The sequence below is a fragment of the Hylaeus anthracinus genome, unplaced genomic scaffold (assembly GCF_026225885.1).
Source record: "Hylaeus anthracinus isolate JK02 unplaced genomic scaffold, UHH_iyHylAnth1.0_haploid 12001, whole genome shotgun sequence".
Classification (NCBI taxonomy): domain Eukaryota; kingdom Metazoa; phylum Arthropoda; class Insecta; order Hymenoptera; family Colletidae; genus Hylaeus; species Hylaeus anthracinus.
Genome location: NW_026534348.1, coordinates 14,408,965 through 14,421,472, shown reverse-complemented (window position 1 = coordinate 14,421,472; position 12,508 = coordinate 14,408,965). Strand labels below are relative to the sequence as shown.

Genomic DNA, 12,508 nt, shown 5'->3' with positions numbered 1-12,508 from the left:
GTTTACACCCTTTCCTTTCGATGAATTAATCCTCTCACGGAATCGACTTCGTGTCGTTAGAGAGACCGTAAAAGGTAACGAAATCGCATCTTGAGTTCACACTAACGGCCCATTAAAAAACAACGTGATCACATTGCGTCGATATTTCCTTGTTCCAAGCCTTGATATTGAAACACCGATTCTGCAGAGGTGCTACCGTTCCGACGGAATTTATTCCCAACTTTCCTTTATCTCGTCGACTCCGATTTCATTCCAATGTGCATCATATTCGAGACTAATGAAATTTTTACCCAAAATCGATTCTTCGATATCTGTGTATTTCGTTGTGCGAGGTAGCCAGACGTAATCTATTCTGGGGACAGTAGCCCCTTTGTTGAATCATTTCAACAAAATATCTTTTTTTGACGATCTGGAACAAGATACGCGAAATACCTCAACTCGATGTTGGATACGTGAAACAATGAATAAACTATGAATTTGAACGTTGACGTCACCGGTAGCAGCAATGTAGACGACAAATAAATATTAAGAGACATTCGACAGAAAGACAAATACTGAACAAGTGTTGTTATTCTTTTGATGTCATCTTTACATGTTCCGTTAATTAAAAGTATTAATTACTGAAATTTTGTTCGTGCAATTTTGTGTTTAAACACTATAATATCGAGACATTACGTACTGTTATTGTTTTTCACGATCAAGAAATTAATGAATGTGTGTATGAAATCAATAAAATCAATTGAATGGATCAAAATATACACACACGCTCAGAAATCAGCCTGCAATATTTGATATGGCTACTTCAGTATATATCTACGCTTGTCTCTACGCCCTTACTAATTCTACGCTAATGAAACATTAATAATCAACTTCTACATATAAATACAACAAATCAAACAATACATTATCAACTAAATACGAGTATTATATGGAAAAAGGAATAAAGCAGAAACAATAAACGTAGAGTTCTTTGTATGGATTTCAAAAAACATTCTGTGCCGAATGAAGAATATATTTAACATTGTATATCGTAATAATTTATGCGAATCAATAGCATTACTTTATAAAATTGCGGAGAATTAACGATAGCTTGATTATCCCGGGTTGCTTGGAGTTTCAAGCATTAAAATTTTAAACGCGCGCGGACAATTCTCGATTTGAAACAAAAGCCTGCTGGATCAAGTCAGCAGAGACGAAGCTATTAATAACGAAACAAGAAGCCGTCAATAATTACGCGTATCCCTTCAGTAATAGAATGCGAATTAATCTTTCGTAGTATTCCGTTTAATTACTGCATTTTGTTAATTGTTTTTACGGTATTAAATTCCTTCAGTTTGTAACATAAATCAAATATAATTAAAAAAAAAACAATTTGAAATTTTTCAACTACCGAGATATAGGTAGAAACATAAATTAATTGCAGAAATAAATAAAAGAATATAATTTTAAGTTATGATTTCATGTTCGAAGATTTAGGGTTTGTTGATGAAAACTGAAATGTTACGTAAGTTAAAGTAAATTACCGTTAATATAACTTGCAATAAATACTCGTCACGTGTTCCTCAGATAGGATAAAATAGCTCAAGATTTGGATGCACGATAGACTTTTCAACCACAATATGGTTAGTTAACATTGCATGCAGGAAAGAGAGTTGTTCACATTACAACGCTATATTATCACTCGTTCACCACGAAGAGAACGGTAAGTCGTCTTTAATGAGTGAGATTAAGAGGACTTACGAGATTTCGCCGAAGGGAGCGAAGGCTTCCCTCAAGGTCTGCGTCTCGATCTCTGGGCTCAGATCTCCTACGAATATGTGGTAGTGTTCTGAAACATACATAACGCAACCGTTAGAAAATGTGCTGTGAAAAAGAATACGTTACTAATGGTAATTATAATAAAACGACGTTAAAACTGGACATTTCATTTTGTTGTTACTATTTGTCCTTAATTAACGAAAATAAATTTAAACTTTTTATGAAATAAATTCATTCCCTAACATAACTAAATGATCTTGCAAAACGGTACAATTTATTTATTCGAGTAAAATAACCCGCGCAATTTCATGGTGGTTCCCTTCATTTTCATACAAACGAAATCTAAAATAATATTTTCTGTCGAGCTGTATTGTTCGCAATCTTTCGAATTACTTCTCGTCCAAAATACAATCCACTTCACCAACATTTTAAAACTTCAAAATCAGAAGCAAATTATTGTCTAGCCCACCTTTAAATATTCAACGCAGCGTTGCGTTATGGACTCGTCGGAACAGCGGGCGAGCACGGAATTGAACGGGAGGGCAAGCTATGTTTCCAGTGTTTCTGTTAAAATTGCAGAAGTAATTTAGCGTGGCCATTGCTGCCAGATACATTAGATAATATTCCGTATACTCTAACAATGCTCCCGACTGTTCTTGCATTGTTATTCAACCTGACAAAGAAAATAAAGGACGCAGTGGAAACGGTACCGCGATATTACTGTAAGAAAATTCGATCGAACCGAATGGCGGCATTAAATCAACGTGTAGATGGCAACACGTAAGAATAACAGAAGGCTGCAAACACCATTTCAAATGGAACGCTTACAGATGTTTACCTTCTGAATCTGCGGAGCTCGTTAAGCAAACCCAAGGTACGAAGAGTAACATTTAAGGTGCGGATAGAAGGAAGAAATTATTATTAATTCCAATGTTTTCGGATAACTGTGTATGGTCTACGCTGCAGAAATACTGCTACTAGTAGGCCAGTTTAAAATAAATCGAAGGTCTGATAATATTTGGTCCGATCGTATCAATAATCATTAGTTTCACATGTGTAAAGCAGTTCCTTCGGTCGCTAATTAGGAAAGATTTTATTTTTACTTTATATCGTACATATTAAGCTTGGCAACTTAGCTGTGATAGACATGTATGAATGCGTCTATAATAATTAATTGCAAATTATACATCCCACACAGAAATTTATTACAATTATTAAAATTTAAATCTCAATGTACTTTCTTTACATTTCACAATTTCAAAAATATAAATGATCTGTTTAATTTAAACAACTAAAAATACAATATACAAGTTTCAAACAAAAATTAACATCGAAAGACAAATATTCCATACAAGAAAATAAATAAAATAATATTGTGATACGAGTGAGTACGTTGCTCGAATAACTACAGCCACGATACCGAACGGGTCTCTGTAAACGAATCATTGATATCGCGAGCAAATATGTTTCTGCAATTAAATTTATTACGGCGCCAGAAATATAAAATTGATTTCCAAATAAGCCCGGCGCTCATACCGGGTGTATTACAACGGAATTAGATCATGTGGGTTGCAGCAGCGAATAAAATTAATCGATTGCAGTTGATATTAAATTAGGTGACAACGACCATTAAACCGCTCACGTAAACGGTAGTACAAATAATCGAGGCCATATGCGATGAACCGTGAATTCGAATACATTATCGAGACAAAATTCGAGGAGTTTCCAGTATCGGTCCAGAGGGTGTATCGATATTTATCGCAGATTAGATATTCATATTTCTTTAATCGTGTTCTGAAACCTCTATTATCCAATCTGGTTGACATGAACATGCGAAACATATGACAAGTACTCTTTGAATGTCATTTGTTCTCTTTGAAATATTATCTAAAAACACTGATTACGGAGTTATGATTTCATACAATAATTTGGTCTTAATTCCTAATTCTATATATATATGATCTGTACAGGTTGCTTCAATCACGTATTCCTACATTTAAAAATGACAAAACCCCAAAAATTACGATTAAGGTACTAAGTTACAGAAGGTTAAAAGCTGTAGAATTTTCCAACAAAATGGACTTACAGTGTAGAAAGTATTCGTACACCAATCAATTTCCAAAAAAACTGTGTAAAATTGTAATTTATTAACTTATTTTTGATAAACAACGACATTCTACATATTCACCGAAATCTCTAGAATAGATAGATTACAAGAAAACAGTATAAATATAATAAATTAGCAAGAAACAAACAATTAATCGATAGAAATGTTGAAGCAATAAATATTCGCACAACTGTTTAAATGTACTTTCCTGGAAATTTGATGTTCCTAATTCGCACGGAGGAATAAACTAATGTGTTTACGTTACAAACTTTACTGTAAATGGTTCGTCATAAGAATTGTACAAATACTTATTGCTCCTATACTTTTACCTACTTTTCGTATTTTTTTTATTATTTTCACAAATTATACCAACTAGTAAATGTTGTTTGGACTATATCTATCTTAGAGACTTCCGAGAATATGTAAAATATCATTGCTTATAAAAAAAGAAGTTCAGAAACTACAATTTTACACAAAAGTTTTTTGGGAAATTGATCGGTGTTTGAATACATTCTACACCCACTATATACCATTTTCATACTAAGCGACTGACATATAAGATTGTAATGTCACCGCAATAACCAAGCCATTACGTTTTTAACCGTTAATATTTTTAACTGTTTAATACGTCCCCAACGTTACTCCCAACTGCATATCTATATATCGGCGCGGTACACGTAGATATACGCATACATTAAGGGCGCGTGCACTCAGCGCTGAGTCAGACGAGATTGAAAACTGCACCGTTCCATGAGTTATGGGAATCTTTAATGTGAAGTTATGGAAATCTTGTAAGGCAATAAATAATATTTGCGCCGCCAAGCAGGAAAGACGCAGTAAAACCGTCGATTTAGTACAGTGGCCCGGTTGTTCCGGGTTCGCTGAATATGCATTTTGCCGCCGCGAAATCTGGTTCGTTTACTCTATCCCTAATTGCTCCACTTTACTCCACAGTTTTAAGGTACATTCCCCGATTCTACTATTAACGTGCCGGTTTGTTGACCCCATTTGCATTTTTTCGTGCCGTCTGCTCGGACCTTTGCGTCAAAACCGTCGGGTTTCAACTCGATCATCCAGCTGGTTAGCTCGATTCGATCCCGTTGATTCGAAAGAAGATCCGAACGGTGCCCTTTTCGACCGTGAATTAGCTATCGATCTGCATACGTGATACGACGCAATACCAACAATCGAGACAATCTTTCGTTCTTGCCCGCAAAGAATGGATCGTAAATGGAAAAATCGACTCGATAAACATTTCCCCCTCGCCAATCTCTTTCCTTTCTTCCGTCTGTTCCCCCGGTATCTTTTACTCATTTCATCACCTCCAGCGGGTTATTTTCGGGAACGAGTGGGTCAAAATGAGTAGTCGAAAATTGAGTTACAGCTGTAGGAGGTCTCCGGCCGGAGAGTCAGTTGCTACGAGCCGGAGTGTTCCGTCGCAGGAAAGTACAGAGGGATATGGTAGGTGTGGGGTTGCTGGGAACGGAGGGTGGTCTGATTACAATCGGTTGATGGTCTATCCTCGCCGGTCGGACGTTCCGGTGGGCACACATAGTGGCCCATTCCCGTGAATTAGTCCGAACCTCGTCATCTTGTCCGCCTTCCCGCACCCCCGACATCGTACCGCACCGGATTCTTGGGACTATTTGAAAACCAGCAGGAAATTGACAAAAGTTTATTCTGCGGATACACAGAGACGTATTTGCTTGATCTAGCTGGCTAAAGATCAATTCTGTCAAACTCATTTCAGATGGAAATAAATCGTTACATGTTCAAGTTCAGTATTCAACGTTTTGTTCGATTTTTTTTTAAACAAAAAAGGTTATTAGATGTCAAGTACAGTTAAGCTTAGTTAGACTTACATTGCCGTCTCACTAGTTGTGTGTGTAAACTGTTACGTTTATTTTCAAACTCAAGCATTGTAAATTAAAGTTAAACTATAAATGAACCTAAGCATACGAATCAGTCCCATAAGTCGCACTCTTTCTGTTTATTAAAGAGATTTGTTTGAATTTAAGTTTTTTCTTTTAAATTTAAGAATTTTGAGTCACCAATTGAATAACGATTTTATTGCTTACCATCGGACCACACCCACGGTTGAACGTGGACAAATCTTTCCGCAGAACGCAACATATCGAGACAACGTCGCGTCAACTTGCAAGATAAACTGGCAATTTTCGAGGAGACTTTCTGGGTCGCAATATGCATCGTAGAAATTCGTATAATACAATTCCAGTGGAAGTTACAAGACATTTCTATACGCGAATCGCGCAGGAAGGGTAAGAATGGAACGCGATTCTACCAGGACAGAAATCAGATCTATTCAAGCAGGACAATGAGAAGAGAGACGCACAAAAGTCCGAGCAATGCCATAGATCAAGGGATCGAGCGCGGATGGCTCATAGATCAAGGATTTTCTTAATTTCGCGAGGCAACGGTAAAACGTTGATTTAGAGAGGGTCGAGCAACTTAGACGCACGCCTCTACAGACGGGTATATACGCCACGGGATGGAAGCCACGTTGCCGGCATAGAGACCTCTATTAATTCTTCGTGCGGCGAAAACCTAGCGGGCTGAACAGAATCGAATCTCGGTTTGGTTGGTCGCTTTCAGACCTCGCGGTGCATCGGTGCACACGTGGTGCCTATAAGCTTACGTTCCACGGTGGGAAATATGGGTCACCACACAGCTGACACGCGACCATTCTGTACCGTAACCCGTTTTTTCGTTACCGACTATTTTACAATCGTATGCGACTTTTTCGAGTCTCGGGAAAAGTTTGAGGGTTCTACTCTGGATGAAAAACTCACCGTCTCTATTAATTCCATTTTATACAATTTTAAAATTGTTAGTTTACATCCCGATGCAATATAGAATTCTGCACTGTAACCTGTTTTTTTTTTTGTTAAAACTTATGTTTGCACGTATGTTAAGCGTCTTGTGCAAGAACGAAGCTATCAAACAAATGTTTTTACAATAGATGAAAAATATTTCTAAAATTGATACACCACCTGAAAACGATGCAAGAAGTTCGTGTAAACACATGTCCTATTTGACAGTGTTTACGAGTTATCATGTGTTTTACAGTCTGTCCTAGATGTCTGAGTCTTAGGAACACTACTGGTTTAATTGCTTGGAGTAATAAAGGTGTCCTATTAATGCCCAATGAACAAGGAGGAACACTAGGAATTAAATTCCTCTCTTTATGTCTACCATCATGTCAGACTTGAATGCTTGTCCAGTTACTAGCTGCATAATTACATTTTCCGAAAGATACTCCCCATATGGTGTAGTCGTACAAATGGCATCAAACATTGTTGTCAAAACGTTAATTATCAAACACTCCATAATTTAACATTTGTCGTAGTACTTATTTTCACAACCTGACTTTAATTCCATCGTTTTTTAGAATTCATTTAGTAATTATTTTTGTCAATGCGTTTTGATTTATAATATAATTTACGATATTGTAATGCAGAAAAATAAATATAACACGAGTGTACCAGTTGCTCTTACAAAAAAATTACTATACTTTTATTTTTATTTTTGGTTTATTATCGAAGCATATGTTATTATGTTAATGGTATTTGTTTATTTAAAAGTCATTTTAAGATACGTAATGCAAAACATAATCCGTACCCATACATTATTATTATAATAAATTATGTTAATTATGTATAATATAAAAATGGTTATTATTTTTACGACAGAAAATGTTTGTCACCCAATCTCGTTCCTAGGTACTGCTCTCGCCCCTTACAGGCACAATTTTCTAAATGGATTCCTAGTCTATCCTAATGAAATGAGCTGACCAACGCCGTGTACACGTCATTCCACTGCTGACCCAGTTAGCGTATCATTTTCAAAAGAAAAGTGTTTTGACGCTAACATGTAAAGATGACTATCGCGCCTATATAAAAAGAACACAATTTGATTATGACTATGATTACTATCTTCTGTATATAGATAGACTGTTTCATATTCTGAATACAATATATATGGCATTTGAAAATCTGGTTGATTTTGTGCTTTCAGACGATCCAATGTCAAGTTATCGTATGAACCATGGAAAACGGGGATAAGTTTCATATGACTGTAACAATGAAAAAAAATGATTAACAATAATAAAAAGATATTTTTTTATTAGTTTAACATGTCTACTATTATGTATAAGAACATTAACATTTCACAAGTGTTTGTTCTATAAAATAAGAATTTAGTTTGTTGAACTAAATTCACAAAAAACTAAAGCTGGAATTAAAGTTCAAAGTTGCGACGGAGATATGTAATCACAGGGCAAACTGATAACGCGAGGGTTCGCAGCCAACGACAATGAACTTCTTAATTAATGATGTTGCGAAACCAATTAATGATTGTTACGCTACTTCAATTAACCTGCTTGTTTGAAACGAAGGACGCATTTTCATGATGCATTCAGCCACCGGTGACTGGTCTCACGATTCGTTCTGGTCTGTCCGTAACAATGCCAGGGAATCGAAAGTGTATTGTGAAACGCATAATAGAAGCACTTTGTGATAAATTGATCGGTCTGTTGGCAAGAACGTTCTCGCACGAACACCATGAATGCTAGTTCTACGTCGAAAAATTGTCTCTGCCAATAGGTCGGCAAGCTTTGGCTGTGCAATCAGCCAACGATTGGCAAATCTGTTATTCTATTATGAAGAATCAACAATTTAAAATATTCAACGTAGGAATTTCGTCCGTTGGACCTCGCAGAAATGATCATTACCAACATGACCCGGAACCATTTCTAACCGAAAGCAAAGAACAGTGCAATCGGTTTCCCTTTGTAACGCCAGTTTAACCTACAAATAAATTTCATTCTCGAATTAATGAGGTTATTATTCGAATCAAAAGATACGAATTTTCTCAATAAATCGTTAACAAAAAGAAACTTTGGAAAACATGATATATATATATATATATATATATATATATTGTTGAAACATTCAAATAAATACAAGATACCCGAAAAACCACTGATTTAATTTACAAAATCTACATTGATTCAATGAAAAAGTACGTCTGGATTGGCGAGCCACTTGAGAGTTTTCCAAGTACAAAAAGCACGACAAACCGTTACAATCTCAGCAGCAGTTCTTCTCCGCCATAATAGTGCAACCCTATTTCTTCCCCTTTGTTCGGCTGTTGTGCTGTCATCGACACGTCATTGTTCGAACAAAAATACGAGTAAATCCGCTCGCCGGTCGCGTCGAAACAAAGCGGAGGGTAAAAACGCAAGCACACTTCTGGAATTTTCCCGTGGCAGTTTTATTTCGTCAATTCTGTGACAAACGAAAGAGCGTAGGTTAGGTATACGCGAGGCGGCATTGATAGCGCGACCGGGCTCAACTGTAAATCGTCGTGATTTAGGGGATGAACGACATATTGGCCAATGCATAGCTCAAACTGCACTATGCTCGATGGTATACTGCCAGCGCTGGCTTCTACGACGGCAACGACGGCAACGCGATGCATGATGCATTATCCCTAGACGAGCGTAGATAACGCCGGAATTGCCGTTGCTACGTTCATCCTTGGATTTTCTCGATATTCTAGAGGTGGTCCTTTACTGATCACGTTCATTGCAGGCCCTCGTCTATCACACTGAAGCATCTAATCGCGAAGACGAATGTCGATAGAATGACAGACAAAAGTGATTTGGCAAAGTGGCCGGGACCATTTCTTCGTTCGAATAATCGAACATTTCCATCCGACTAGGCGAACTTTCTTCGATGCATAAGTAATTTTTGTTTAAACTGTCAAGGACGTGTTCTCATTTTACTTATATAACCCCTTAGCTTGACCTTTTAGTTAACCCAACTAACAATCCCAGTCGATTTTCCAAGTGATTGGCGAACTTCTTACAGCTAACATAAAATAACATTGGTAATTATCATTAATAATAAAACTTTCATATTGCTGTATACGATTCCTATAATATTGGAATATAATTCCTTAAAACTTCTTCAACTATTTATCACATTATTCAGTAACACTGATAGTTTTCCAAATATTTATTGTACAAGGAGAAATATTTACGTTTCATCGTAATAGCAACTCGTTTCTCATAAATATTTTCCCATTTTTAAACTTTCTTAGTAAACATGACAATTGTAAAACATTGAATATGAACATTGCATCGCATAAACGCAGATAACGAACATTACCGTGATCATCGCTATTGGATTTTCCCCCATTTAGTACCATTTGTATGGAATCAATTTAACGGAATAGCTCTAAATGTATTTAAAGCTACGTTTCGCTAAAGCAAGTGTCGCACTATCCAATTTCGGTGCATGATGCATGCATATACAGCGCGATTAATCTGCAAATTTCCATTACGAGTACTCAATTTCAACTATAAATTTCCGTAAACGTGGTACCTATGATGTTAGGAATGACTGATCGCCAATTTAGTTAAACATGTATCGTTGAAATGCTATTCGACACGAGGGTATAGGAAGTCTCTCCGGTAAATTATTTCCAATCCTCGATAATTAGGCCTGGTTCTCGGAAATACGAAGCAGTAGTTTCAGGGTTCTACTTTAAACATTAAAAAAAAAAAAAAAATTATTTCTACTGCGATACTACTGCACAAAGTTATAATCACTTCTTTTATATTTAATCTTTCACTACCTCGCGTTAACTCGCGTTAAACAATAACAATTACTGCGTAATACTTTGAGATATTGATTCAAATGGATTATTGATGCGACTGTCCTGAAATAAATGTTTTCTAGAATTATTTTTCATGACGTGTAAAGCATATAACATGGAAATTTTATTATTTTCAAATGGATCAGGAGAAATCTGCAATGCAGCAAAGGTTAATACTTCTCGCCTCAATTTGCATCTGAGCGACAAAACAGGTAGACAACTGTCACGCTTCGAGAACGCAAATTGATAGGCGAAAAGTATCGTGGGGAAAGTGAAGTCAACGAGCGGTCGCGTTTAACTTTTCGCTGTGCCCTTATAGCCCAATCCCGTTTACATTGAATCAGCTTAATTAAATGGTCCGAACGAGGCGGCATCTGAAGTGCGTGTGTGTATGGATATCTGCGCAGGTATGCGTGGAGTGTATACACACCTATCGTGTATCCATCAGCATGCGTGGTGGCGCAATGCCAAATTGATGCTGTTTGCCGTCGCTCTAAGCCTCAATCTGCCCGGTTGTACCAGGACGATCCTAACACGCGCGTGTTAAGCTCGACGCATTATAGATACGTTCCATCCATCGACGTGGCTAGCGAGTAGTCGGTAAAGCGTTACGGTACGTCTAAACTTGAGCCGAATGTCAAGCCCTGAGTCCTCCCATCTAAAGCTACATTCTCACTCGTTAGTGTTAGTCTTTTAACGCAGTGTTTTCCAACATTTTTCGTCACCGAAGTTAATTATACTCTCAAAAATTTCGAGCGACAGAACTTTCGTTTATGTGGACTATATTTATCAATATTTATTATCGCAACTTTGTATTGCATATTAATATTTCGAGAATGTTTGTGAATGTATATTTGCTAATTCATTTAGTCCTATTTATTGCATCGATGATGGAAGAGTAATCATAGAAATTTATTATTCGATTATTTGGTTTGATTTATTGGAAAGTATTTTGTGAATGAAGAAGATTGAGATTATAGAACTGCCAATCCTAGTTAGTTTCCTTCATCATATTTCTGAGAAAATTCCTTTAACCTTGATATTGGATTTTGGCGTGGTTCCAAGAATCTGTTCGGACTAATAAGTTAACAACGTCAACACACCTATATCTATAAAGTATTAACTTTAGTTGGATCCATTACTCCCGTAAAATCTGGTCGATTAGATAGCAAATGTTTGCAAGTGGCCGAACTGATGTCAAGTATCGACCACTGCGTGACCACCCCTGGGTCGAGTTTAAGCGATGGTAGGCGGAAAGCGAGGAGTTCAGGGGAAGTGATAGAGGAGGCAGCAAAGGGAAATGCTCTTTTTACGATGATCGAAAAGAGGATTGCGATTCCAGGGTTCAGCGAGTGTCACGTCGCAGTCGGCTTTTTGCGCCGTAAGCACTTTCTCGTAATATGAATATCGTTAAGCAAAAGCTCGAACGATCGAATTGTAAAACTGATCACATTTACCGATTCGACGGCGTGTCGTAAACGGTATCCGCAACAAGAAAAATGTAACCCGGATTTTCTTACAAGACTTTACAACTCCACGCTTCTTCTCCAATATTCTAGAAAGCCTCGGCGTCTCGTTACCGAAGTTTGTCCATTGCTACGTCATAAATTCGCGTTCTTCTCAGTTAGACAATGTACTATTTCTTCTTTATACATCGTTTTCCTTATTTAAAATATTATAAAACCAATTCGCTTTTTCTCCCGTTACGTTATTTCTTGTTTCAGATGATTCCCATCGAAGCAGATGAAGGCATATTCCTGTCAATTTTCATATATGTATTTTGCACGTCAGATTGAAATCAAAAGAGTAGGATAGTGTAGTTTAATTAATGCTTCGTTATACTTTCCTTGGATTTGTTACGCACTTATTTGGTGATTCTCTGTATAAATAAAAATATCGTAAGCGTTACAAGAAACGTATCTTTTCAAGTTGTAGTATTCAAGTAATTAAGTATACAAACAT

General features: G+C 36.8%; 1 protein-coding gene across 6 annotated transcripts in view; it reads right to left on the bottom strand.

Annotated features, from left to right (window-relative positions):
• LOC128890579 (nucleolysin TIAR) overlaps positions 1–12,508 on the bottom strand; it is a 501,564-nt gene that overhangs the window by 117,563 nt on the left and 371,493 nt on the right. For all 6 annotated transcript variants that reach the window (XM_054149221.1, XM_054149220.1, XM_054149219.1 and 3 more), the window contains one exon: positions 1,741–1,828. In XM_054149221.1, coding sequence (XP_054005196.1) covers positions 1,741–1,828 — 88 coding nt within the window. The remainder of the gene's footprint in view (positions 1–1,740; positions 1,829–12,508) is intronic.